The 27,133-nt window shown below is 41.7% G+C and overlaps 1 protein-coding gene across 4 annotated transcripts in view; it reads left to right on the forward strand.

Moving 5' to 3' along the window:
* The window catches only part of RNF121 (ring finger protein 121), a 69,818-nt gene that overhangs the window by 37,155 nt on the left and 5,530 nt on the right, over nucleotides 1-27,133 (forward strand). For all 4 annotated transcript variants that reach the window (XR_010127699.1, XM_054440069.2, XM_054440071.2 and 1 more), the window contains 3 exons: nucleotides 16,082-16,236; nucleotides 20,317-20,424; nucleotides 23,905-24,025. Coding sequence is in view for 3 of the 4 variants with exons in the window: in XM_054440069.2 (XP_054296044.1) it covers nucleotides 16,082-16,236; nucleotides 20,317-20,424; nucleotides 23,905-24,025 (384 nt within the window). In the remaining variant the exon portion in view is untranslated. The remainder of the gene's footprint in view (nucleotides 1-16,081; nucleotides 16,237-20,316; nucleotides 20,425-23,904; nucleotides 24,026-27,133) is intronic.

Genomic DNA, 27,133 nt, shown 5'->3' on the forward strand with positions numbered 1-27,133 from the left:
GTCCTGAGTAGCTGGGATTACAGGCATGCGCCACCATGCCCAGCTAATTTTGTATTTTTAGTAGAGACAGGGTTTCTCCACGTTGGTCAGGCTGGTCTCGAACGCCTGACCTCAGGTGATCCGCCCACCTTGGCCTCCCAAAGTGCTGGGATTACAAGCGTGAGCCACCGTGTCCGGCCTGATATTTCCATTTTTATCTAAGTAATACATACCATAGTTTTAAAAGTTATATAGTTCTACAAGACTTCAGAAGCAAAACACATTGGTCCCCTGCCCAACTCTGTCAGTCTCTGATTCTTCTGTGGCAACTACTTTTATTAATAACTTTTTAGTTCATTTCTGATACTTTTTTTTTTTAAGATACAGGATCTCAGCCTATCACCCAGGCTGGAGGGCAGTGGCTCCATCATAGCTCACTGCAGCCTCAAACACCTGGGCTCAGGCAATCCTCCTGCCTCAGCCTCCCAAGTAGCTAGGACTACAGGTACACACCACCATGCTTGGCTAATACATATATATATTTTAATTTTTTGTAGAGTTGGCTCTCGCTATATTGCCCAGGCTGGTCTTGAATTCCTGGCCTTAAGTGATCCTCTTGCCTTAGCTTCCCAAAGTGTTGGGATTATAGCATGAGCCACCACAATTGGCCTTGTGTTTTTTAAATAACATGTTTATACTGATATATAAATTTCTACTTTATTATATTTAAATATAATATTTGTGTTTTTTAAATAACATGTTTATACTGATATATAAATTTCTACTTTATTATATTTAATATAATATATATATTATATTTAAATATAATATTTGTGTTTTTTAAATAACATATTTATACTGATGTATAAATTTCTACTTTTAAGTATTATGTATTGACTTCCTGCTTTGGAAGGTAATAATTCTGTGGGGTTTTTTTGTTTGTTTGTTTGTTTTTGAGACGGAGTCTCACTCTGTCACCCAGGCTAGAGTGCAATGGCATGGTCTCGGCTCACTGCAATCTCTGCCTTCTGGGTTCAAGCGATTCTTCTGCCTCAGCCTCCTAAGTAGCTGTGACTACAGGTTCACGCCACCACACCCAGCTAATTTTTGTATTTTTAGTAGAGACATGGTTTCACCATGTTGGCCAGGATAGTCTCGATCTCCTGACCTCGTGATCTGCCCACCTCGGCCTCCTAAAGTGTTGGGATTACAGGCATGAGCCACTGTGCCTGGCGGTAATAATTATCTTATACTGCTGTACATATACCCATCACATACTACAAACATTTCCTCCTCCCAATTTTTAAATAAATATTCATTGTTTACATTATTAAGTATTATATGTAAGTATTATTCACAAGATGTATTATTCACAGCTTGAGCCATATGATATATTTGGTACATTTTCTTTCCTTTGCTCAGGTTTCTTTTGGAATGTTTCTTACTGATTTGTAAGAGCTCTTTGTAGGTCAGGAATAAGCCTTTTGACATATTTGCTGCAGATATCTTTCCCCAGTTTGTCATTTGATTTTATTTGTAGAATTGGTAGAAAAATTTTTATAGACTAAATTTATGAACAATCTTTTTTTTTTTAAGATGAAGTCCTGCTCTGTCACCCAGGCTGGAGTGCAGTGGCATGCTCTCGGCTCACTGCAACCTCCGCCTCTCCGGTTCAAGCGATTCTCCTGCCTCAGCCTCCCAAGTAGCTGGGATTACAGGCTTCTGCCACCATGCCCAGCTAACTCTTTGTATTTTAGTAGAGAAGGGGTTTTACCATGTTGGCCAGGCTGATCTCGAACTCCGGACTTCAAGTGATCAACCTGCCTCGGCCTCGCAAAATGCTGGGATTACAGGTGTGAGCCACCGCCCCGGCCCGATTTATGAACGATCCTTTTGGCTAAGTACTCTATTGTTTGCTATTCTGTTTGGATGGCCCATCTTGCTGTTCCTGATTTTTCTATCCTGGTTCTTATAAAGTTCTTCTGCCTGCCTAGGCGTATTTTAGGTAATAGCCATAGCTACCAATTTTACAATTCTTGTGAACCTCTCATTCTCAAATCTGCTGTAGGTTAAAGGTCAGTTCTAGAGAGGAGAAGCAGAGCATAAATATAGTTGGAACATTACCACCTATGTAATTACGTAGACATAATTAATAACACTAGCTAGCATTTATTGAGTACTGTCTATTTATTTGTTCAGTCAGTAGATATTCGTTGATCCTTTCTAGTCCCACGCTGGGGCTGTACTCAGTTATATTGTTTCCTTTGTGGAGAAACCACTTTGAAAAACAGTTTCAAACTGTTTTTAAATTAAACTCCCTATAATCTGGGAGTTTAATTCCTAGATATATGCCAAGAAAAGATTTTGGTACATCCTCCTAGGATTTTTCTTTTTTCTTTCTTTTTTTTCTTTTTTTGAGTCAGACTCTTGCTCTGTTGCCCAGGCTGGAATGCAATGGCACGATCTCGGCTCACTGCAACATCCGCCTCTTGGATTCAAGTGATTCTCCTGCCTCAGCCACCCAAGTAGCTGGGATTACAGGTGTCTGCCACCATGCCCGGCTAATTTTTCTATTTTTTAGTAGAGACAGGGTTTCACCATGTTGGTCAAGCTGGTCTCGAACTCCTGACCTCAGGTGATCCACCTGCCTCGTCCTCCCAAAGTGCTGGGATTACAGACATGAGCCACCATGCCTGGCCCCTCTTAGGATTTTTCATAGCAACACTATTTGTAGTAGCAAAAACTTGGAAATGACAATACTCACGTAAAGGCGAATGGGTAAGTTAGTTGTGATATATTCACATAATGGAATATAACATATAAAATAATACATATTACATACTTATAAAAAGACAAAATATAAATAACTATAGCTACAAATAACGGTAAGGATGAAGCTTAGCAGTATAATATTGAGTGCAAAAGAAGAGTCCTAGACCACTTATAAGTTGACACTTTTTATAGAAAGGTAAAAATAATGGAAACTTAAGTGGTATGTTTTCTTTTTTTTTGGCTAAGTTTGTGTTATGCATAAACGGTATGTTTTAAAATTCTGTATATGTGTGATAAAACCATATTTTACTTTATTTTGAGACAGGGTCTTTCTCTGTCACCCAGTCTGGAGTGTGGCGGCATGATCACAGCTCACTGCAGCCTCAACCTCCTGGGCTCTGTTGATCCTCCCACCTCAGCCTCCGAAGTAAATGGGACCACAGGTGTGCACCACCCTTGCCTGGCTAATTAAAAAATTTTTTTTCTAGAGATGAGGGTCTTCCTGTGTTGACGAGACTGGTCTCAAACTACTGGGCTCAAGCAGTCCTCCCACCTTGGCCTCTCAAAGTATTGGGATTACAGGCATGAGCCACCGTGCCAAGCCAAAACCATATTTTTAAAAGCAAGGGAATAGAATCAAGATTCCAGATAATGGTAACCTTGTATGGAAGAGAGACTGCAGGATAGGATAGAGAAGAGCACATAGCTAGATATAAGTAATTTTAGATGTTTCACATCTTAGGTTCATTTGTGGGTTCAGTATTTATCATGTTATTAAATAATTAATGTAAAAAGTAAAGAAATTATGTCATGTGGTACAGGATGGATGAACCTTGAAGACATGCTAAGTGAAATAAGCCAGTCACAAAGAGACCAATATGATTCCACTTATATGAGATATCTAAAGTAGTCAGATTCGTAGAAACAGAAAGTAGAATGATGGCTAGGGAGTGGGGGGAATTAGGGCCTATAGAGTTTCCATTTTGCAAGACAAAAAAGTTCTGGAGATCTGTTACAAAATAGTAACAGATAGTAATACATAACACTATTGAACTGTATACTCAAAGATGAATAAAATGGAAAATTTTTTGGGTTTTGAAACCACAAAAGTAGTTTTGGTTGACACAGTGGCTTACACCTCTGATCCCAGCACTTTGGAAGACTAAGGTGGAAGGATCACTTGATTCCAGGAGTTCCAGACAAGCTTGGGCAATGCAGGGAGACCCCGTTTCTCCTAAAAATTTTAAAAATTAGCTGAGTGTGGTAGTGTGCGCTTGTAATGCCAGCTACTTGGGAGGCTGAGGCGGGAAGATTGCTTGAGCCCAGGAGTTTAACACTTCAGTAAACTATGATCATGTCACTGCACTCCAGCCTGGGTGACAGAGTGAGACTCTGTCATTTAAAAAAAGACAAAATAATAATAACTTTAAAAAATTAAAGGTGGTCCATGCATGGACTAATGATGAGAATGTTCATTAACCAAAGAATTTGAATAATTTATTTTTTTCTCTACCTAAAGTTCAAAAATAAAACAAGAAAGAAAGCAACTACCAAGACAGGGACTTACCTTGCCTTAAGACACACTGTAAGAATAGACAAACAGATCAGTGGGACAAAATGCAGATCTCAGAGATGGATGGGAATTTAATATGTAATAAAGGTGTAACCACCAATCAGTAAGAAGGTATTCATTGTTAAGTAGATTAGTTGAGAAAACTGACTCACCACAAGGAGAAAAATTAAAACTAGATTTGTACATAATACTGAATACAAAGGGGACTCAAGATAAAGACCTAATTATGAAAGGTAAAGTTATGAAACTAGTTTTTAAAATATAAGCAGGCTGGGTGTGGTAACTCATGCCTGTAATCCCGGCACTTTGGGAGGCTGAGGCGGGCGGATCACTTGAGCCTAGAGGTTCAAGACCAGCTTGGGCAACATGGCCAAACCCTATCTCTACAAAAAATACAAAAATTAGCCAGGTGTGGTGGTGCATGCCTGTAGTCCCAGCTACTCAGGAGGCTGAGGTGGAAGGATCTCTTGAGCCCAAGAGTTTGAGGTTGCAGTGAGCTGAGATCATGGCACTTGACTACAGTGTGGGTAACAGATGAAACCCTGTCTCAAAATAAATAAATAAGTAAATGAACTTTTTTAAAACTAAAAATATAAGCAAGTAAGAAAGATTCGATAAATTTAATTTTATAAATTAAGGATTTCTGTTCTGTTAAAGATGTGATAGGCAGAGTTAACTGGTAACTGAATGGAGAAGAGATGAGTAATGATTAAAACTGACAGTAGATTAATATCTATCCAGAGAAACTCCTGCAAATCAACAAAAGACAGCAACTCCAATAGAAAAACAGGCCAGGGATATGAACAAATTTACAGGAAAGGAAACCCAAAAGGCCATTAAGCATGAAAAGAAATGCTCAGAGTCATTAGTAATTAGAGAAATGCACATAAAAATATGAGATATCACTTTACATCTATTAGGTTGGCAAAAACTAGAAAGCTGAATAGTGCCAAGTGTTGGCAAGGATCAGAGGCTGTAGGAGATTTTTTGTACTTTTTTGTACTTTTTTGTGGGTATGGTACAGGCATTGTGGACAGCAGCATGGCATTGTGGATAGCAGCATGGCATTGCTGAGTCAGTAGAATATACACATACCCTGTGACACATCCTAAGGGGATATGTAAGAGGGTGTTCACTGAAGTGTTAATTATGGCTGAACATTGAGGAGTTGGAGGCAATCTGGATATCTATCTCTGAGGGAGTAAATAGGTAAAATGTGACGGATGCATATCATGAAATTGTTTTACAGTTAAAAGCAATACATTAAGTACCTGTAGGAACTTGGGAGGACCTTAAAAGCATAGTACTGAGTGGAAAAAGTAAGAAACAGAAAGATGTATGACACAATGCCAATTAATAAAAATACAAGCAGAGAAATCAATAAACAGTTTGTATGAACAGGTACAGACAAAAATATACATGCGAAGCACATTAGAATGTCTGTGGGGTGAGGAATAGTAATAAAAGAGAATCAGGAAGACTCCCCAGAGAATGTTGTGTAAAGGAGAGGCACTGGGATTGTTGTTGAGTAGTAGAAACATGAACTGTTTGAGATTAGCCATTAGAGCTTTTTAAAAAATGCCTCTTATGGCATTCCAAGAAATGATGGAATTATTTGATAAGGCTCTGTTTCTTTCAAACTGAATGAAACTTTTTGTTCTTCACTAGTGCAGGTTGGTGGCGCAGCCTTTTAGTGGGCATCCAAAGACCACTGAGTGGAAAAACACTAGCTCTGTTCTCCTAGACCAAGGTTTCTCAACAGAGGAACTGTTGGAATTTTGGGCCAGATAATTCTTTTTTTCTCGGGGGCTGTTCTGTATATTATAGGATGTTTAATAGCATCCCTACCCTCTGTCCACTAGATGCTACTGGCACCCTTCTGCACTTGTAACAACCAGATGTCTCCAGACATTGCCAAATGTCCCCTGGGAAACAAAATCACCCCTGAAGAGAAACACTGTCCTAGGCTCTAGGACCTAGAGCAACATGGATATTGCAAGCTATGAGACTGATGATGAGCAGGTATGCCAGCCCACTGAGAAGTATCACATTAGTGTCCATAACTTAGGAGCTCAAGTCCAACCTTCACATTAAGAGAAACATAGGCTGGGCGGCTGGGTGCGGTGGCTCATGCCTATAATCCCAGCACTTTGGGAGGCCGAGGCGGGCGGATCACGTGAGGTCAGGAGTTGGAGACCAGCCTGACCAACATGGAGAAACCTCGTCTCTACTAAAAATACACTGTTAGCCAGACATGGTGGTGCATGCCTGTAATCCCAGCTACTCGGAAGGCTGAGGCAGGAGAATCGCTTGAACCCAAGAGGCGGAGTTTATGGTGAGCTGAGACTGCGCCTTTGCACTCCAGCCTAGGCAACAAGAGCGAAACTCCATCTCAAAAAAAAAAAAAGAGAGAGAAATGTAGGCTGGGCATAGTGGCTCATGCCTGTAATTCCAGCATTTTGGGAGACTGGAGTGGAAGGATAGCTTCCTGGGAGCCCAGGAGTTTGAGACCAGCCTGGGCAACATAGTAAGACCCAATCTCTTAAAAAAGAAAAAATTAGCTGGGTGTAGTAGCATAAGCCTGTAGTCCCAGCTACTTAGGAGGTTGAGATGGGAGAATCACTTGAGCCCGGGAGGTTGAGGCTACAGTGGGCCGTGATTGTGCCACTGCACTCCAGCCTGGGCAACACAGTGAGACCCTGTCTCAAAAACAAAAAACAGGCCGGGTGCGGTGGCTTATGCCTGTAATCCCAGCACTTTGGGAGGCCGAGGCGGGCAGATCACCTGAGGTTGGGAGTTCAAGACCAGCCTGACCAACATGGTAAAATCCCGTCTCTACTAATAATACAAAAATTAGCCGGGTGTGGTGGCAGGTGCCTGTAATCCCAGCTACTGCGGAGGCTGAGGCAGGAGTATTGCCTGAACCTGGGCAGCGGAGGTTGCAGTGAGCCAAGATCCTGCCACTGCACTCCAGCCTGGGTGACAAGAGTGAAACTCTGTCTCAAAAAACAAAAAACAAACCAAAAAAAACCCCAAAAAACAAAAGCCCTGCTTACAAGGAAGAGGCCAAAGAAAGAAATTTAAAAGAAGAAACATAAAATTTAAAACAGAAAATTTTTAAAAATACAAAAAACAAAAGCCCTGTTTTTTGTTTTGTTTTGTTTTGTTTTGTTTTGTTTTTTTGAGACGGAGTCTCTCTATCTCCTGACCTCGTGATCCACCTGCCTCGGCCTCCCAAAGTGCTGGGATTACAGGCGTGAGCCACCGCGCCCGGCCAAGCCCTGTTGTTTTGAGTAAGATCATACTGTATCTAAATTTTAGATACTGTTCTTTTCAATTCTAGCAATAATACTTTAGATTGCTTATAGTTTAGATTTGTTGATGATTTAAAAAATACTCCACCTACTCTGTTATAGCACTTATACTGAATTGTGGTTGGTTCTTTCTCCTCAGTAGACTTGAGTTCTTCTCATTTACTCTCTCTTGGAACCTCCTAACAGCTCTGTAAGGTAGTCAGGGTAGGTATTTATCTTCACTTTTCAGATTAGTAAACCAAGGTACAGAATCCTGAAGTGATTTGCTGGGAACACATGACCATTAAATTGGAGAGTTGGACCTAAAACCAAAATCTGATTCTTGGTTAAGTGCTCTTTCTGTAGGTTCCTCTCAAAGGCTTCAGGAAATTTTTGTCAGTTTCTACCATAGTCAGAAGTTTTTAACCCTCTTGAGTTTCCTTATTTAACGACTTTTGCCCAAGTCCTTTCCTTGGATCTCAGGTACTTTCTCAACCTCCTCTTAAGTCTCTTCATCATCTTGCCTCCCCAGTCTCTCCAGATTTTCCCACAAACTCAGTGAATGATGATTGGTAGGCAGCTTAAGAGACAGAAGATCTGGATTGGAAACCTAGCCGAAACCAGACTTGCCTTTTGGCTTCTGCGTAGCTCAGTTTTCATCATCTATTCAGAGTCTAACATTACTCTTTGGCTCCCTCAGGGATGTTAGGGGAAGGGATAAGTTTATGCCTGGAAAAGTATCCATCCTATTTTTGAAGTTCTCCAGAGAGAAGCTTTCATCATCTCTGTCTACTACCAAATACAGTATCTCTTCAAATCTCTACCTCCTGAACTGCTTTCCCTCCTGGAACCGGTGAGTGGCAAAATCTCCTACCTGGAAATCTTTAAAGTACTGTAGATTTTTCTTAGACCAAGATATTAAGAGGATTACTAGAATGTGGAATTAGAGAATTCTGACTAAGGTGGTAAGGGGTTGTAATTCACTTTCTATGAGAAAGAAAAACTTCTGTTTTCAGAATGTAACAAAAACTTGTAGCTGTGATATCTTTATCAGCCTCCTTTGAGTCTCATCTACCTCTTTAGGCTCATTTCTCACCCCTTCCTCAAATACTAGTTGTCTTTTCTCAAGTATACCATGTCCCCTCATCCTGGAACACTCATCATGATGCCTTTTTCTATCTGGACCTATTTGGCCATCAAGACAGAGATCAAAGGATGCTTCCTTCAGGCAGCCTTCCTTGGAAGGCAGGGGGGTTTCTCCACTTTGAGTGGAGTGCCTTTCCTCTGTACTTTCTTGGTCACCAGCCCTTACTCCATTAAAGCACTTAATTGTGGTTATTTATTTCTCCTCAGTAGACTTGTGTTCTTCAGGAGATTTTGGTTTTCATCTCTGAATTCCCCAGTCATTAGAATGGCATCCAGTAAGTGCTCAGTAAATGTTTATTAAATGACTGCTTGACTGACTCGTTTGCTTGAAGTGGAAAAGATGGGAAAGAAGACATAGTTCTAAGTATTAGAAGAATAGTCATAAGACACATGGAGTAAATTTACTTTGTGCTCCTCTGAAAGATAAGAGTTGGACCCAGAGACAGAAGTGACACAAAGGCAGATTTTTCAGGTCAGCATCAGGAAAGAGCTGTCTAGCAAATATATTCATATTGGAGTGGCCTGACTTATGTGGTAAGGATTACTATGCGTAGGTGCGATAGGAGGGAAACAACTCCAACCGTGTTTCTGCCTTGTAGAGTGTAGTGTGTAGTGTCTCACCAGGTCATAGAAACTACACTGAATATGTCTGTTTATTGGGCCTCTGGATGACTCTTCAGATATCGTTTATCTGAAGCCTTCTTGTAGTCTTCTCCAGGCTTAATATCCTCGTGTCTTCAGCTGTTCCTTGTGTGATTTGGTTTCCAGACCTTTTATTATAATCCTGGCTGCTCTCTTATGGCCTGCTGTCTTATGGCCATGCTTATTTGTTAGTGTTCTTTGTATAGTGTGGCCCCAAGCCCTGATCCTAGGGTCCCAGGGATACTTTAACAGAGCAGAGAACAGTAAACCTGCTGCCCCCTCCATTCTGGGTATATTTATTTATTTATTTATTTTTTTGAGATGGAGTCTCGCTCTGTCGCCCAGGCTGGAGTGCAGTGGCACAATCTCGGCTCACTGCGACCTCTGCCTCCCGGGTTCAAGCGATTCTCCTGCCTCAGCTTCCTGAGTAGCTAGGACTACAGGTGTGCGCCACTATGCCCAGCTAATTTTTGTATTTTTAGTAGAGACGGGGTTTTACCGTGTTGGTTGGCCAGTATGGTCTCGATCTCTTGACCTTGTGATCCACCCGCCTCGGCCTCCCAAAGTGCTGGGATTACAGGTGTGAGCCACGGCGCCCGGCCCATTCTGGGTATATTCTTAGTTAAGCAGGGTTGTCTTGGCTATGTTGGCAGCAGCCCTGTTGGCATATATTCCCTGGCAATTTGTGGTCAACTGAAACCCCTAAGCCTGTTTTGTGTGAGCCATTCCTTCCCCATTCTATACTTTGGTAGTTAGGTTTCATGTTGTGGTTTTGATTCTTCATTTCAGCTTATTAGCTCATGGAATATTAGGGCTAAAAGAACCCTAGAAATAAACTTTATTCATTTTGATCTTATTTCTTCTATTTTCCATGTTCACTGCCTCCCTTTCCCTCCCCACAAGCTTTGTGCTGTCCACAGTTTGGAGGTTCTTTGTGTTTTCTTCCAAATCGTTTATGAAAATACTGAGCAGAGCCATGGAGCATGTCCCAGAAACCTACCTCCAGTTGACTGCGGTCTATTTCTCAGCATATTTTCAAGCTGATTGTTGTATTAGCTGTGGATCTCTACCTTTATTCTACTACTTGGGCTTATAGTTTCATTTTATCCACAATATTGCTTTTCAGTCAGGTATGGTGGGAGAGTGATCCCTAGCTTACAACATGAGGGGATGCAGAGGTGGTAAGATGAGAATCCTGAAAGTCAAAAGTGCCAAGCACCTGCGGACTAGAAAGGCACCTGATGCACAGGGAAAGATATGATCTATTTTCATGAATTCTAGTTTCTCTGAGATGAAAGGGATCTGGAGGTTGTCTTATTAGAAATAATTGTCAGGTAGTGTTGATTCCATCTCTACCAACACACCTTCTACTGATGGTTCCAGCTCTCAGTTAAGAGGCAATCTGTTTAAATGTGGACTAGCTCTTACTGTTAGCATCTAATATCATCATCTCAACTGTTTTAGCCTTGTGGAGGGATAAGCGGAATATTGCTATTCTTGTCCCTCAGTAAATGTTTGCTGAACGAATCCATGAGTTAGTTTCAGGCTAGTCTTCAGCTTTGTATTTGCACATTCAGGGAAAGAAGGATGCATGGCTTTTGTGTTTCTCCTTCCACCTGGCCAAACCCATTCCTCCTTTAGAATCATCCAGAGCTCTGCCTCTTCCAGGAAGTTTTCCTGATAGCTCCTGCCTCATCTTTCCACTGAATTCCCATGTCAGTACTTGATGCTTTGTACTGGCCACCTAATTCATGTGTTTATATCGCATCCGCCAAGTCCTGGAGGGCCAAGGCTTTCATGCTTTCCACAGCATCAGGCACAAGTGTGCAAATTAGTGAACCAAATGTGTCTCCATAAGTGTTGCCACGAGATGGCACTAGAGGCCCTGCAATTGTTCTGCATAACTTTTAGCCATTTATTGCCATTTATATGCCTGCCTTAATGAAGTTTAAACGTATTTACCAAGCAAAATGCTAATAAATTCTAAAGTAGAAACTGAAAAAAATTTTTTGTATTTTTTTTTTTTGAGAGGTGGGGTTTCGCCGTGTTGCCCAGGCTGGTCTCGAGCTCCTGGGCTCAAGCGATCCGTCTGCCTCAGCCCTCCAAAATGCTGGAATTGTAGGAGTGAGCCACCATGCCCAGCCTACAGTAGAAATTTTAAACCAAATAAAGAAACCAGGTAACTTCCCCTTTTATCACATGGTAGACTGTTCTGTTCACTCAGCTCCTCTGCCTTGCCCCTCCCCAGGAACTGGGTCCTTCCACCATCAGCTGCTTTCTAGGCCCCAAGCAGAAGTTGGCTTTCACTCCCTAATGGAGACAGCCTGGGGACCTGAAAATGGCCTCAAATCCTTGGTTTGTGTCTTCTGATAATTTATTTTTCCTAGAAAGGACAATTAAACATTAATAAGAAATTGCGTATAACCTTATCACTTTTCATATGTCAGTTATTTTGGTTGCCTCATTCTGGTCTTTGCTCCTTTGTATGTGTGACTTTATGCATTTTTAATCATGCAAAAGCCGTAATAAGAGTTCTCATTTACTGAGCGCTTATTATGAATTATGCATCACACTTGTTTTATACATATTACTTCCATTTAAATATAAGAACTATTATATCAAATGTTTATATTTACTACATTGCTCATAACAAGTGCTGACGTTATTAGGCACTGGTCTAAGTGCTTTCCATGCCTTAACTCATTTAACCCGTACAACCTTATGAGAATAGATACTGTTAACCCCATTTTACCATAGTTTAGAGAACTGAAGCTTATCAGAGTTAAACGATCTGCCTAAGTTAACACAGTAATTAACTGTATTGGGATTCATATTTAGATAGCTTTAATTCTAAAATTTCTGATCATTTCAGTGTATCATTTTGTTCATTCTTTAATGATTCCTATTTGGACTTCTAGAAATGGTCTGAAGGCTAACAGAATCATTAAAATTAGGGTTTGATTTAGATCTTTTTCCTGCAGCTAGCCTGGTAACTCCTAGAGGACTAGAGGTCATGTTTATTTCTGTACTCCTTTTCCCATTAAATGCAAAATTAATACTTAACGGTTGAATGAGTGAGTGGGTGAACACTGCCTCTCCTCTTCTAGGAAGTCTGGGATACAGAGCTAGTTGATAGAAACTTAGTCTGTTAGAACTTGAAGTGGTTTGAAAAATCAAGCCAATCCCTTCCTCCAGGGAAGGACAGAGGACCTCCTTAGGGTGACCTAGTGAGTTGGAGTCGGAATGAAACTAGAACTCCGGTCTACTGGGCTTCTACTCCACCATCTGGTTTCAGAAAGCCTAATCCTGTCTCTAAATTCCTTTCTGTCTCCCCTTTTCTCCCTTTCTCTCTCTCCTCTTGTTCTCTGTCTCTTCTTTCTCACACACAGTCTCTCTTTTCTTTCTCTCGATGTGACTTGATGTAGCTTTACGTACTTGATGTATATCTCTAGATGTAGTTTTTTCATCCTAAAATTTCAAGCCCGAAAACTACAAAACAAAGCAAGATTTTTCATTCCCTATGCCCCGACTTACTCCTAATTGTGTCTTTGTCCAACTCAGAATAGAATCCAGGATCTCTGCTTCTCTCCTCACCCAAAATGTACAGAGCTGCAGCTCATGTAGAGAAAGTTACCTTGATTCACATTCCTCCTCAGAACATGCTATTGATGATTGGTGGGAAGTGGGAAAGAGGATCTTAGAGCAGGCTGGTTGTTTTAATGCAACAGCCAAGTTTTTGAAAAACTGGCAGGAGAACGGGAATTTCTGTTTTTTCTCGGCGAGAACAAATGTGACCAGACTATGTGATTTAATTATTCTCTGGGCCTACTGTTTTGTAAACAGCCCCATGAGCCTGTTAAAGCAAATAGCATGAAGACCAAAAACCTTCCAGCCCTTCTTTACATATGCCACCCTTTTAGTTTCATGAATTGGGTTGCCTTTTCCCCAAGTTTAAGTAATCTGCAGTTGTTTGTTGTGATGTCTTTTCCTGGTGCTCCTAGTGTCTCACAGAAAATGGCACCTGGGGCATTATTTGGGTAGCCATTTGTTAGTACATCCTGGTGCTTCCACACTTTTTATGTAAGGTCAGACTGTTTTAGAATGCTTCATTCAGAGAGTCAGTTGTGGGTTCCTATGCAGTGAATTGTTATTGAGGCTTCACGGCTCATGGACCAGCAGCCAGTACCCTCGGGTACACAGAATGGGAAACTCTGAAGCAAAGTGGTTCTGCTTACCCTTTTCTCTGTTCTGTTCTCTTCTCACTGTTTCTTTTTTCCTGTAAAATGACGCTTTTTTTTTTTTTAAGATGGAGTCTCACACTCTGTCACCTAGGCTGGAGTGCGACGGCACGATCTCAGCTCGCCGCAACCTCCACCTCCCGGATTCAAGTGATTCTCCTGCCTCAACCTCCCAAGTAGCTGGGATTATGGGTGCCCGCCACCATGCCTGGCTAATTTTTGTGTTTTTAGTAGAGATGGGGTTTCACCATGTTGGCCAGGCTGGTCTTAAACTCCTGACCTAAAGTGATCCACCTGCCTTGGCCTCCCAAAGTGCTGGGATTACAGGTGTTAGCCACCATGCCTGGCCATCTAAGGCTTTTTCTTGCCACAGAGAAATCTATAAGAGAATGGTAGCTACAGACAACTAAACACTAAAACGAAGCTCTAAGCTGCACTACCTATTATGGTAGCCATCAGTCCCATGTGGCTGCTGACCACTTGAAATGTGGCTAGTCTGTTGTAAATGTAAAATAGATATTTGATTTCAAAGCCTTAGTAGCAAAAAAAGTAAGCCATTTCATAATTTTAATCTTGAATACATATTGAGATATTTTGTATTTATTGGAATAAATAAAATATATCATTGAAATGAAAACCTGTTTCTTCTTACGTTTTTAAAAATGTAACTAGAAGATTTTAAACTATGTTTGTGACTTGCATGATATTTCGTTTGGATAGCAGTGGTCTAGAAATCCCTAAGAGTAAATACTTTCTTTTTTTTTTGAGATGGAGTCTTGTTCTGTTACCCAGGCTGGAGTGCAGTGGTGCAATCTCGGCTCACTGCAAGCTCCATCTCTTGGGTTCACACCATTCCCCTGCCTCAGCCTCCCGAGTAGCTGGGACTACAGGCGCCCGCCACCACACCCAGCTAATTTTTTTTGTATTTTTAGTAGAGACAGGGTTTCACCGTGTTAGCCAGGATGGTCTCAATCTTCTGACCTTGTGATCCACCCACCTCAGCCTCCCAAAGTGCTGGGATTACAAGTGTGAGCCACCACGGCCGGCCGAGTAAATACTTTCTTAGTTTACTATAGAATGCCGGGAAACTAGCCACTCTTTCCTCTCTATATCTCTTTTTGTTGTTGTTTTTTTAAAAAATATTCTTTGATTTTGTTGATGGCATCAGGAAGAAAACCTCCATTATGTATTATTTGCTATCTTTTTTTATACCTGCTACTCACTGGAGAAGGGTGACATCTAGTGACAGAAGGGTGGTTGAGGAGGGAGTTAGGCATTGGAGAGAAGACTGGCGATGACTTCAAATTTCTGTCTTAGAATTATGCCTTTAAAAAACTTCAGCTAACAAGTCTGAGGGAAGGCTCTGAAGGAGGGAGAGTAAAACAGGCACTCTTTAAAATAGAAATGTGCCTCTCTCTGAGGGAGTCCTACTCTAGTTTTACTTTCCTCTTATTTATCGGAATTTATTGAGGACATATCGTGTGCCAACAGTTTTCTAGTGTAGAGAAAATGGGAATATGGCCTAGTCACTGCCCACAAGGAACTTACATACCGGTAGAGAATGAATTCAAGCCCAGCCTCGTACTCTAGATAAGCACTGTAATAATGTTAGAAAAGAAAATGCGTTTGGAGCACTAGAAAGCACTTTCTGCCTGGAAAGGAGACTGAAGGCTTAATGTGTCTTGGACGTGATATTGTCAGGCAGAAAGGCAGGCAGGTGGGAAGGACAACCTGATGGGGACAACCTGACTTAAAGGCCTGGGGAGTGGTAGATGGCCCTCGAAATAGTAGGTCAGGGCCATACTATGGGGGATTTGACAGCCTGGCTAAGAATGTTGGATCCTCTTTACTAAAAACACAAAAATTAGCCATGCATGGTGGCACGTGCCTGTAATCCCAGCTACTTGGGAGGCTGAGGCAGGAGAATCGCTTAAACCTGGGAGGCGGAGGCTACAGTGAGCCAGGATCACGCCATTACACTCCAACTTGGGCAACAGAGCAAGACTCCATCTCAAAAAAAAAAAAAAAAAAAAGGAATGTTGGATCCTATCCTTGACCGTTTAAGGGTTTTAAGCAGAGAAATGACATGGTCAAGATTTCATGTTCGAGATACCATTCTGGCACTCCTCAAAAGGATAGACACTGAATGCAGGGAGACTAAGAAAGAGCTCATTGCAGTCAGCCAGCCAAGTGGTAGCAAGAGCTCAAATGGGAAGGAAAGAATATATCCAAGAGATAGTTGAGTGAGGGATGAAAGGGAGGAGGAGTCAAATATGGTACTAAGTCTCTGACTTGGATCACTATTGGAGTTACCTTTATCCAAAGTTGGAAATACAGGAGAGGATCAAGCTAAAATAGAAAACAATCTGCATTCAGGACTGTGGACAGAGCTGCAGAGGGAGCTGGCCAGAGCTGAAGTGCTTGTGTTTGTGTTTCAGATGGTGACCCTCTTTCAGATGTGGGTTGTTCCCCTCTATTTCACAGTGAAGCTGCACTGGTGGAGGTTCCTAGTGATCTGGATCTTGTTCTCTGCTGTCACAGCCTTTGTTACCTTCCGAGCCACCCGAAAACCTCTAGTACAGACAACCCCAAGGTGAGAGTTTAAGTAGTGGGAAGAGCCAGGTTTTCTGAAGCTAATGGGTTGGAATGCATGGGAGGAGCATAGGTTTAGACTGAAAAAAATCCTAGTTTTGTCTGCCAAAATTATTTGGCATGGGGCCCCTCTAAAACAAGCTGATTGGGAGAACCCCTCCCCTATTCATTGATTAAAAACCTCAAATATTTCTGTATAGCTTATTTTATGGTTTCAAGGTATTTTTATATTAAAGGCAAACAAAAATAAGCAAATCATGGTGATCATTGTGGTCTCATTTTAAATGTTTTCTTCTATGAACCCTTCTCTGATCTCTAAATTAGATTTTCCATTATATTCTCTCATATTGCACAGTAGTTTTCCTTCACATAACTTACCACAATTTATAACTAAATACTTTTGAGTATCTATCTCCCTCACTAAACTCTTAACTCTGGGATCAGGAACCACATCCATTCTGTTTGTCACTGTATATTTAGGCCCTGCCATGGGGCCTGGCACATAGTAGCCTGTTCTGTGAATTTTTGTTGAGTGAATGAATCTCAGCAAATTTATAATTTTCCAATAAACAATACTTCCTTCTCGAGTCACAAAGCAGCCACTGCCTGTATAATTCTTTTTATTTTTTTCAAATTCGTTTCTCATTTGATCCTCCCAACCAGCTTGTGAGGTAATTTAATATCTGTACTCAACAGAAAAAGAGATTTTCTCATTCATTCAAATAAGCACCTACTATGTGCCAGGCCCTGTGCTGAGTGCTGGGGATACAGAGCTGGGTAAGACATGGTCCCTGCCCTCAAGGAGTACTCTGTTTAATGGAGGAGATGGACAAGAAAGCTCCTGTTGCAGTGCAATTGGTAAGTGCTATGACAGAGGTTTGTGCAGGTCCAAGAGAGCTTGACTGGCCAGCCTCAAAGTTGTGACCACCTGATACAAAGTCTTTCAAATTGTAGATTACTCTTCTTCCCATTCTTCTTATGTTCTACTTTCCTGCAAGCCTTTCTCTGGCCTTCTGGAGTTTCATTGTATAAGGTGAAATAGATGATCCATAAGTTTCTCTCTGGCTTTGGTAGTTTACTTTAAAGGCCATTGTGGAAGATACAGGATGTGGAGCCAGATGAATGTGGATTGGGACCCCTAGCCCTGCCACTTGTTCACTGTATGACCTTACCTTTCTAAGCCTTGAAGTCTTCATCCCTAAAAATGGGACAATAATTGCTACCTCACGTAGGGTGATAAGATGATATGAACAAAAAGTGCAATAGAACAATGTAAGAGTCACCAAGGACACCACAAACAGTGCCAACTTCTGGCTAAAATGATTGAAAATATGTCTCTAATATGGAGGATTTTTATAATAGTAACTACTAGCTTTTTTTTGAGATGGAGTCTCGCTCTGTCGCCCAGGCTGGAGTGCAGTGGCACAATCTCGGCTCACTGCAAGCTCTGCCTCCTGGGTTCACACCATTTTCCTGCCTCAGCCTCCCAAGTAGCTGGGACTACAGGCACCCGCCACCACGCCCGGCTAATTTTTTGTACTTTTTTAGTAGAGACAGGGTTTCACTGTGTTAGCCAGGATGTCTCGATCTCCTGACCTCATGATCTGCCTGCCTCAACCTCCCAAAGTGCTGGGATTACAGGCGTGAGCCACCGTGCCCGGCCAGTAACTACTAGCTATTTATTTATTTATTTAGAGACAGGGTCTCACTCTGTCGCCCAGGCTGGAGTGCAGTTCACTGCAACCTCTGCCTCCTAGGCTTAGGCGATTCTCCTGGCTTAGCCTCCCAAGTAGCTGGGACTACAGGTGTGTGCCACCACACCTGGCTAATTTTTTTTTTTTTTTTTTGTATTTTTAGTAGAGACAGGGTTTCACCACATTGGCCAGGCTGACCTCAAGTGATCTGCCCGCCTCGGGCTCCCAAAGTGCTGGAATTACAGGTGTGAGCCACCACGCCCGGCCCTGTAACTAACATTTGATAGTGCTTTACAATTTCACAGCACTTTTTAAAAATAGAGATGAGGTCACACTCTGTCGCCCAGGCTAGAGTGCAGTGCCATGATCACAACTCACTGCAGCCTCATCCTCCTCGGCTCAACCAATTTTCCCATCTCAGTCTCTGGAGTAGCTGGGACTACAGGCATGCTCCACCTTGTCTGGCTATTTTTTTATTTTTATTTTTAGTAGAGACAAGGTCTCACTGAGTTTCCTAGGCTGGTCTCGAACTCCTGAGCTCAAACAATCCTCCCACTTCAGCCTCCCAAAGTGTTGGGATTCCAGGTGTGAGCCATTGTGCCTGCCCTCAAAGCACTTTCATAAACATCCTTATTTATACATGCAGCATTTCATGAACATGTATTATATACCAGGAAATGGGCTCTGTACAACCCAGTAAAAAAGGTAGCAGGGTTTTCCCCTGTTTTACAAAGAAAATCACCTCTCTTGTCTCAAAGAGGTGATTTGACTTATCTGAGGTTACCCAGCTACTAAAACTTCACTTAATCCATATTGAGTTTTTTGACCTAAAATTTCATGTCCTTTTCACTGTGTCTCTCTCCTTTGTGATCAGTGCAAACCCTGGAGAATAGAGCTGTGTGTATTCTTTAAGACAATACTAGAAGGAAGATATTTGGGTCCTTTCCCTAGCCTGAGAAACCATCACTGCTTGCCTGGCCACAGCAAGGAGGCACGGGCAGGGAAGGACCTTGACTTTCCTCCTTAGGTTTCAGCAGGGTTGGTAGTAACCTAATCAGCTCTCAGGAACCACACAGGCTTGTGCTGGTTATTCAGGCAGATTACTAAATTGTTCATTAGCTCCCATCACAGATAGAATAGTGGCTCCTGATGACAGGGACCCACTCTTGTAGCATTTAAAAAGCTCTGGTTTGGCCAAGCACCAGTGGCTTATGCCTGTAATCCCAGCACTTTGGGAGGCTGAGGTGGGAGGATCCCTTGAGCCTAGGAGTTTGAGACCAGTCTGGGCAACATTGCAAGACCCCATCTCTAGCCAAAAAAAAAAAAAAAAAGCCCTGGTTCATTCAGGGAACCATCCTTCTTGCTGAGTCTAGTAGCTGGGATCCACCAATTAGATTGTACACTGTTCTTCATTGGCTCCTGGGGCACACTACTCCTCCTTCAGGAGCATGAACAACCCCATTCTACTTCACCACCACCGCACACTTTCATCCAACTCATAGGTACTTCTTAAGTGCCTCTCTCCTTTCCCTTCTCCCTCAGAAGAAAATTCATTTCAGAAGCAAATTCATTACACATCATTTCTTTCATTTTTGGCCTGTGGATAGGAACAAAGCTGTATTCAGACTAACCAGGCCCAGGTACAAAAAACCTGTAGCTCATTCTACCTCTGATGCATCTCTTGAATTCTGTTTCTGAACAACTAGCCTTCCCTGCCTGTTAATCTTCTGAGCATAGTTGTGTTTGATACTTTTTACTTCCTCATTTGAGGTGACATAGCTGTTTAAGGTCAGCTGTGCTCCTTCTTTGAGGCAGAAACTCCTTTTTAGGAATCTTTTCCTTGGTCTGAAACCATGAAAATACAAAGCACAGCTGGGCGTGGTGGCTCACGCCTATAATCCCAGCACTTTGGGAGGCTGAGGCGAGTGGATCATGAGGTCAGGAATTCGAGACCAGCCTGGCCAATATGGTGAAACCCCATCTCTACTAAAAAAAAATATAAAAATGAGCCAGGTGTGGTGGTGGGCACCTGTAGTCCCAGCTACTCAGGAGGCTGAGGCAGAAGAATCGCTTGAACTCGGGAGGTAGAGGTTGCAGTGAGCTGAGATCGTGCCACTGCACTCCAGCTTGGGCGACAGAGCGAGACTCTCATCTCAAAAAAAAAAAAAAAGAAAAGAAAATACAAAGCACTAGTTCTTGAGTATATGGAGGCATTTCTGCAGTTAAGGGAGTGAGCAGCTTTGGATAGTAACTGAAGTTGCTCAGTAAGCCCTGAGCAAAGACCCTGGTGTCCCCATTGATGTGAGAATAAAGGATTCTGGTGATCCAGTGACCATTGAGGCCAGAATCTCAGTATCAGCTGCACTAACCTTCTCTGCTTTCCCCAGGTTGGTTTATAAGTGGTTCCTGCTAATCTATAAAATCAGCTATGCCACTGGCATCGTTGGCTACATGGCTGTCATGTTTACCCTCTTTGGTCTTAACTTATTATTCAAGTGAGTACCCTTTGTTTTTGTTTTTGCCAGAGTTTGGGGAGGAGTGGCTCTTGAGATGTACCTCTTGTTGCAAGTTGTGGTTATTAACAGGAGGGACATAATATCTAGGATAGGAGACTTGGGTGCTGTGGGGGGATGGGAGAAGACAGGCTCTCCATGATTTGTGCTGGCAGAAAGCAAGGAATGTCTGAATATATACAAAGTCAGAGTCCTAAATCATATTTTCCAAGGCTTTATATTTTAGTGGAAAAGTCTGGTAACCAAAGTAAGCATAATAATTATCATAACCTGCTATCCATAATTCTGTCACCTTAACAGAGCTGTTTTTCTCATCAGTGTGTACTGTTCATTTGCGGCATCCACTCTGCATGAATGGCGTTATGTTCAACTAGGCCAGGGGTTGGCAAACTCTGCCCTCTGTGCCAAATCAGCCCACAACCTGTTATTATAAAATGAAGTTTTACTGGAACATAGTCATGCTCATTCATTTATATATTGCCTGTGGCTGTTTTTCCACTAAAACAGCAGAGTTGAATAGTTGTGATAAAGACCATATGGGCTACAAAACCTAAAATATTTACCATCTGGCCCTTTATAGGAAAAGTTTGCTGACTCGGGCTAGATGGTCAACCTATGTGACCATGGTTGGCTACGGCTAGCAACAGATTGACCTAGAAGGATACAAAACAAATAATAGAGCAGAGCGGTGTCTGCAAGTCTTCACAGTAGACTCAGAGCTTAGGTGTGAGGGAATGAGATGACACAGATGGGTGTGGAAGCCACCTGGCCTAGGAGCCCCATTCCCCCAGGAACACATCCAGTTTCAAGAATGTCGCAGTCCAGGTGCGTTGTACTAATCACAGGTCATAAGCAGTGTTGCCTGTAATATAGCTGACATTCGACAAGATTTCTAAGGAAACAGTTGTAGAAAGTTAACCTGTGGATGTTAAGTCCTGCTTCAATGTGGGCACTTAGGTTGTTTTCAATTTAGTATTATCCCAGATAACGCTGCTCTGTTGCTTCCTAAGGGTGCATTCCTAGGGATGGAATTTTGGCTATTGCTTCAGTTGTCATAAGCCTTCCAAAAGATCTTTATTAGCTTACAGGTCCTCCCACCCCGAATTGAGTCAGATGCCAAGAAATTCTGAGCTCAGAGACTGGAGCATACAGTGAGTCAGTGGGGCAAATGAGGGTGGAAATATGTGGAAATATGCTTTCCTGGATGAAATACTGGTGGCTGTGGGCTGTGGATCATGAGGAGCCCTAAGCCTACGACAGTGCACTGAAGCTAGAGATTTAGGATTCAAATTTAAGATAATGAATGGGATGATCACTGGCTTCTTCCCTGAGCCTAGTTATATTGTAGGCAGGAGTCTCTGAAAGGATTTTATTTTAGGACAAGTAAAAATAAATCCTGGCCAGGTGTGGTGGCTCTCACCTGTAATCCCAGCTATTTGGAAGGCTGAGGCAGGAGGACTGCTTGAGGCCAGGAGTTCAAGACCAAGCTGGGCAACATAGTGAGACTCTCAACTCTTAAAAAAAAAAAAAAAAAAGAAAGAAAATTAGCTGGGTGTAGCGGTGTGCACCTGTATCCCCAGCTACTCAGGAGGCTGAGGTGGGAAGATTGCTTGAGCCCAGAAGTTGAAGGCTGCAGTGAGCTATGATTGTGCCACTGCACTCCAGCCCAGGTGACAAAGGGAGACCCCCATCTCGAAAAAAATAAAAATAAATAAATCCTATTTTATATAGTGAGAGTGCACTCATGAAATTCTTTCTTCTAGGGGTAGTACAGGCTGAAAGAATAAACAGGCTCCTGAAGGGTTTAGAGGAATTCATCACCGTAAAGTCAAACACATCTTGTCAAAGAAAACAGATGTCTCCTGGTAACTGTTTAACCTATATGGTTAAAAAATAAAATAAAAATCAAGATTCTGCATTATGGGATTCTGCATTATGGTTTTTTGTTTGTTTGTTTGTTTATTTTTTGAGATGGAGTCTTGCTTTGTCGCCTAGGCTAGAGTACAGTGGCTCACTGCAACCTCCACCTCCCAAGTAGTGGGGTCAGATGATTCTCCTGCCTCAGCCTCCTGAATAGCTGGGACTACAGGCGTGTGCCACCACACCCGGCTAATTTTTGTATTTTTAGTAAGGATGGGGTTTCACCATGTTGGCCAGGCTGGTTTCAAACTCCTAACCTCAGGTGATCCACCTGCCTTGGCCTCCCATAAGTGTTAGGATTACAGGCATGAGCCACCACGCCTGGCCTTTGCATTATGTTTTAAAGATAATTCTTCTATAATTACAGTTTCTTTTTACTTGCCTAAACTCTACAATGAGGAAAACAGAATTGAGAATCTTGATCATTTTTGTGCTGCTGATCAAATTAAGTGGTGTAAGATCAGTGATTTCTAGTGAGTTAAATATTCAGGGTTCATAAGCAAATGCAACTTTGTATATAAATATAATTTATAACTAAGCAAATACATATGGTTCTTTGTAGAAATATTTTAACAGATAATTTTCTATAACAAAGATTTATAGACTCAAGGTTCCAAATTATCGGTCCTTGGAATTATTAAAACAAACCTTCTGATGTTATAGGCAAGATCTTTATCCTTCTTGTTAAATAGACTTGGACCAAAATTTAACTTTGATGATATGATACAGATTATTTATATTAGTAGTTTATAATTTTATAGTAACTGCTATATATCAATAAATATTTACTAATTTTATCTTTTTTTCCCCTAAACCTGTGTTTGACAAGCTGTTTCTGTAAAGGTCCAAATAGCAAATATTTTAGGTCTTATGGGACAATAGGCCAAATCTAGGATATCATGTAGGTACTTATATAACAAGAGAAAAAACGCCTACCCTGTCCCACCCTCTTTGCCTGGGGAGGGGGCCAGGTCTCAGGTAGTGGGCATGCTTTGTGCTCAGTTGTCATAAGCTGAGACAATCTCAGAAGGAGGGGCATGTGGCCACCGGGATAATTTTCACTCTCTGCACCAGTGACACCCAGATTCTGGCATGCCCTTTCCTCCTTATGGATGGCTCAGCTGTTTCAACTTGGGTGCCTAGCTAGAACAGAGACAGCTCAGCAAGGCAGCTCACTTAGTGTCCAGAAGTTCCAACAGTGGAGTCCCCACCATGTAGGTCCCAATGAGCACAGGTCCTGGGTAGCTGCAAGTCATTGCCACCAGTTAGGGGAGGCAAGGACTAAGAGCAGATTGAGGAAAAGGGGTAGGAGGGGATACTGTAGCTTGGTCTTCGCAGCCTACAGTGCTAGCCTCCTCAAGAGGTGTTCATGGGCCATATAAAAATAGACAGCAGACTGGATTTGGTCATAGTTTGCCCACACTTGCTCTAGCCTTTGGGCCTTCTCGCTTTGGGCCCTGCCTTGTGTGTCCCAGAGTAGTAGTAATCCATAGAAGATATGTCTCAGGGTGGGTCTTTCTAGCTCTAATGCTTCCCTTGCAGGATCAAACCAGAAGATGCCATGGACTTTGGCATCTCCCTTCTCTTCTATGGCCTCTACTATGGAGTTCTTGAACGGGACTTTGCAGAAATGTGTGCAGACTACATGGCATCTACCATAGGGGTGAGTTCATCTGGGTTCTTAAATACTGCTTCTTGACACCTCCAAATTGTTCAGGTTGATGTCACTTGTTTAATGGAAGAGAAAGGCACTAGGGTGAGATAAGTCACATAAAATCCTTCAAGATGTGCATATGCATGGACATTCCTTCCTTAAAGTTTGGAAAGCAACACAGCCATAAAAAAGGATAAAACCATGTGCGTTGCAGCAACATGCCAGCTGGAGGCCTTTATCGTAAGCCAGTTAATGCAGGAACAGAAAACCAAATACTGCATGTTCTTACTTATAAGTGGGAACTAAACATTGGGTATTCATGGACATAAAGATGGCAACAGTAGGCACTGGGGACTACAAGAGGAGGAGGGAGTGGGGACAGCGGTTGAAAAACTATCTGTTGGGTACTGTGCTCACTACATGGGCAACAGGATCATTCGCACCCCAGACCTCAGTATCACACAGTATGCCCATGTAACAAACCTGCACATGTACCCTCTGAATCTAAAATAAAAGTTGAAATTATTTAAAAAAAAATTAGAAAGCCAGATATCAGATGTACCCTATAATTTTTCTCTTTAGGGCCATTATAGGAAAGAGTCACTTTATCCAGCAGGAAGTTAACATTCATTCAGTAAATACTTTATAATGCCTGCTATGTGTCTAGGCACATAGCTATGTGCCAGAATTACAAAAGTGTACAAAAATAAACATGGTTTTTGCCCAGATAAACTTTACTTTTCAGTGGGAGAGATGACTGTTATAGTAACAAACACAGATAAAAATAAAATTACAACTCTAATAAGCATTATGTAGGAAAGGTTCATGATGCTGTAAACACATGTAGTAGTGTCATTTGACCTAGTCTTGGGGTTCAAAGATGGCTTCCTTGAAAAAGTAACTCTGGAGTTGACTTGAACAACGAGTAGGAGTTAAGTGGATGAAGTGAGAACCAGGCAGAGGAAAGAGCATTTGTAAGAGTCCTGTCACGGGAGAAAGTGTGGGTGTTTTTGAGGAACTAAGACCAGTGCAGTTGTATGGCCAAGAAGTGTCTGGAGAAGTAGTGACTAGACTAGAAAAAAGCCTGTGGGCCAAATTAAAGATTTTGATTTTTATGTTAAAAATCCTGGGAGGGGCCGGGCACAGTGGCTCACTTTGGGAGGCCGAGGCAGGCAGATTGCTTGAGCCCAGGGAGTTCAAGACCAGCCTGAGCACCATAGTGAGACCCCATCTCTACAAAAAAATGAGAAGGAAAAACAAAACAAAAAAAAAACCTAGCCGGGCGTGGTGGCACATGCCTGTAGTCCCAGCTACTTCGGAGACCAAGGTGGGAGGTCACCTGAGCCCAGGAGTTTCAAGGCTGCAGTGAGCTTGTTCATGCCACCAAACTCCAGCCTGGGCAACAGAGCAAGATATTGTCTCTAAATAAGTAAAAATTCACAAAGTGTATAATAATCATGCAAAGGCACAACAATAAATGATGGGGCACAAAAGTGCTTAGTCCATATTGGTTATTGTTTTTCAACTGCACAGTGGTAGGAATTGCTCTTTACAGTTTTTACTTTGTGAACTCTTATTCCTTGATTTAACCCACAACCGCTACAACAACAGCCACTGTCACTCACTGCTTTACCAAAAATTGGGGAAGCTTTCATACTTGCTTTATTAATCTTTAACTGTATGTGTAAAGCTACACATTTCATTTCAACATTTAATATTAAAAGTGTTTTGAGTCTTTACTTGAGACAATTTGGTGTCTCTTAAATAGAGGTTTAGTGATGTCTTTGTGACAGAAATATGACACAGGAACTGAACTCTTGTTTCTATCAATTAGCCTGTGGTAAAATTGGTTTTGTTACATGTCGTTTCACTTAAAGTCACAGTTTCCAAGAAACTGTCAGTGAAGTGAGGACATACTGTATTTGAGAAGTATTTTGGACTTAGATATAGTTTGATTCTGAAGACTGAAGGGAAAAATATGAAGGAAATGTAGGTTTCAAAGCTGAGATTTCTGATTCGGCAACTGCTTGGATGGTAGTACCTTTCACTGAGATAGGAAATGCTGCAAGAGCAGCAGGTGGACATCACGGAGAGATGCTTAAATATGGGTAAATTAACAACCAATCTGAGAAACGCAAGTAAATATTTCTAATTTTTTTTTCAGAATGGAAATATATCTTTGTTGTTTTGCTGTTTATAAAAGTAATATGTTCTCTTTGTAATTATTTAAACAACACAGAAGTGCTCCCTGTCTCAGTGTCATCCCCCAAGACCCCACCCCAAGCAGGAATATTTCCATCATCTTGGGTAACTTTAATCTAGTACCGTTTAAGGCCAGGGACTTTGTCTCTCAGTATCATGGGAATATTCTCATTTTTTCTCTACTGGATCAAATTGAAAACAGTACATTGGATCACTTTATAAACAGTTTATTAGCTTCCTTTTTGAACAACTGTCTTGTGTTTTACCTTCATTTCCCTCTTACCTATTTGTGTAGACATTGGATCTTCCTTTAACCAGTTTACTCCCCAGGAGAGATTTCTAGACCACGTCACCATTTTGACCATTTTGAAGTATACAATTCAATGCATTAATTACATTTGCAGTGTTCTGCAACATTGTCACTGTCTAATTCCAAAATTTTTCATCATCCCAAACAGAAACTCTGCCCATTAAGCAGTAACTCCTCATTACCCCTTCCCGCAGCCCTGGTTTACCTCTAATATACTTTCCATCTCTATGACCATGCCTATTGTAGATATTTCATGTAAATGGAATCATACTATATTTGTCCCTTTGTCTCTGGCTTTTTTCACTTAGCGTAGTGTTTTCAGAGTTCATCCATGTATAGAATGTATCATTCCTTTATATGGCTGAATAGTATTCCATTGTGTGTGACACTGCATTTGGTTTATTCATTCATCTGTGGATAGGCACTTGGGTTGTTTCCACTTTTTGGCTACTGTGAGTAATGCTGTGAGCACTGGCGTTTAAATGTGTTTAGTCCCCAGTTTCATATCTTTTGGGTTTATACCGAGAATGGAATTGCTTGGTCATTTGGTAATTCTATGTTTAACTTTCTGAGGACATGCCAAACTCTTTGCTTTCTTAATTATG

This window comes from Pongo pygmaeus, chromosome 9 (genome assembly GCF_028885625.2).
Source record: "Pongo pygmaeus isolate AG05252 chromosome 9, NHGRI_mPonPyg2-v2.0_pri, whole genome shotgun sequence".
Taxonomy (NCBI): Eukaryota; Metazoa; Chordata; class Mammalia; order Primates; family Hominidae; genus Pongo; species Pongo pygmaeus.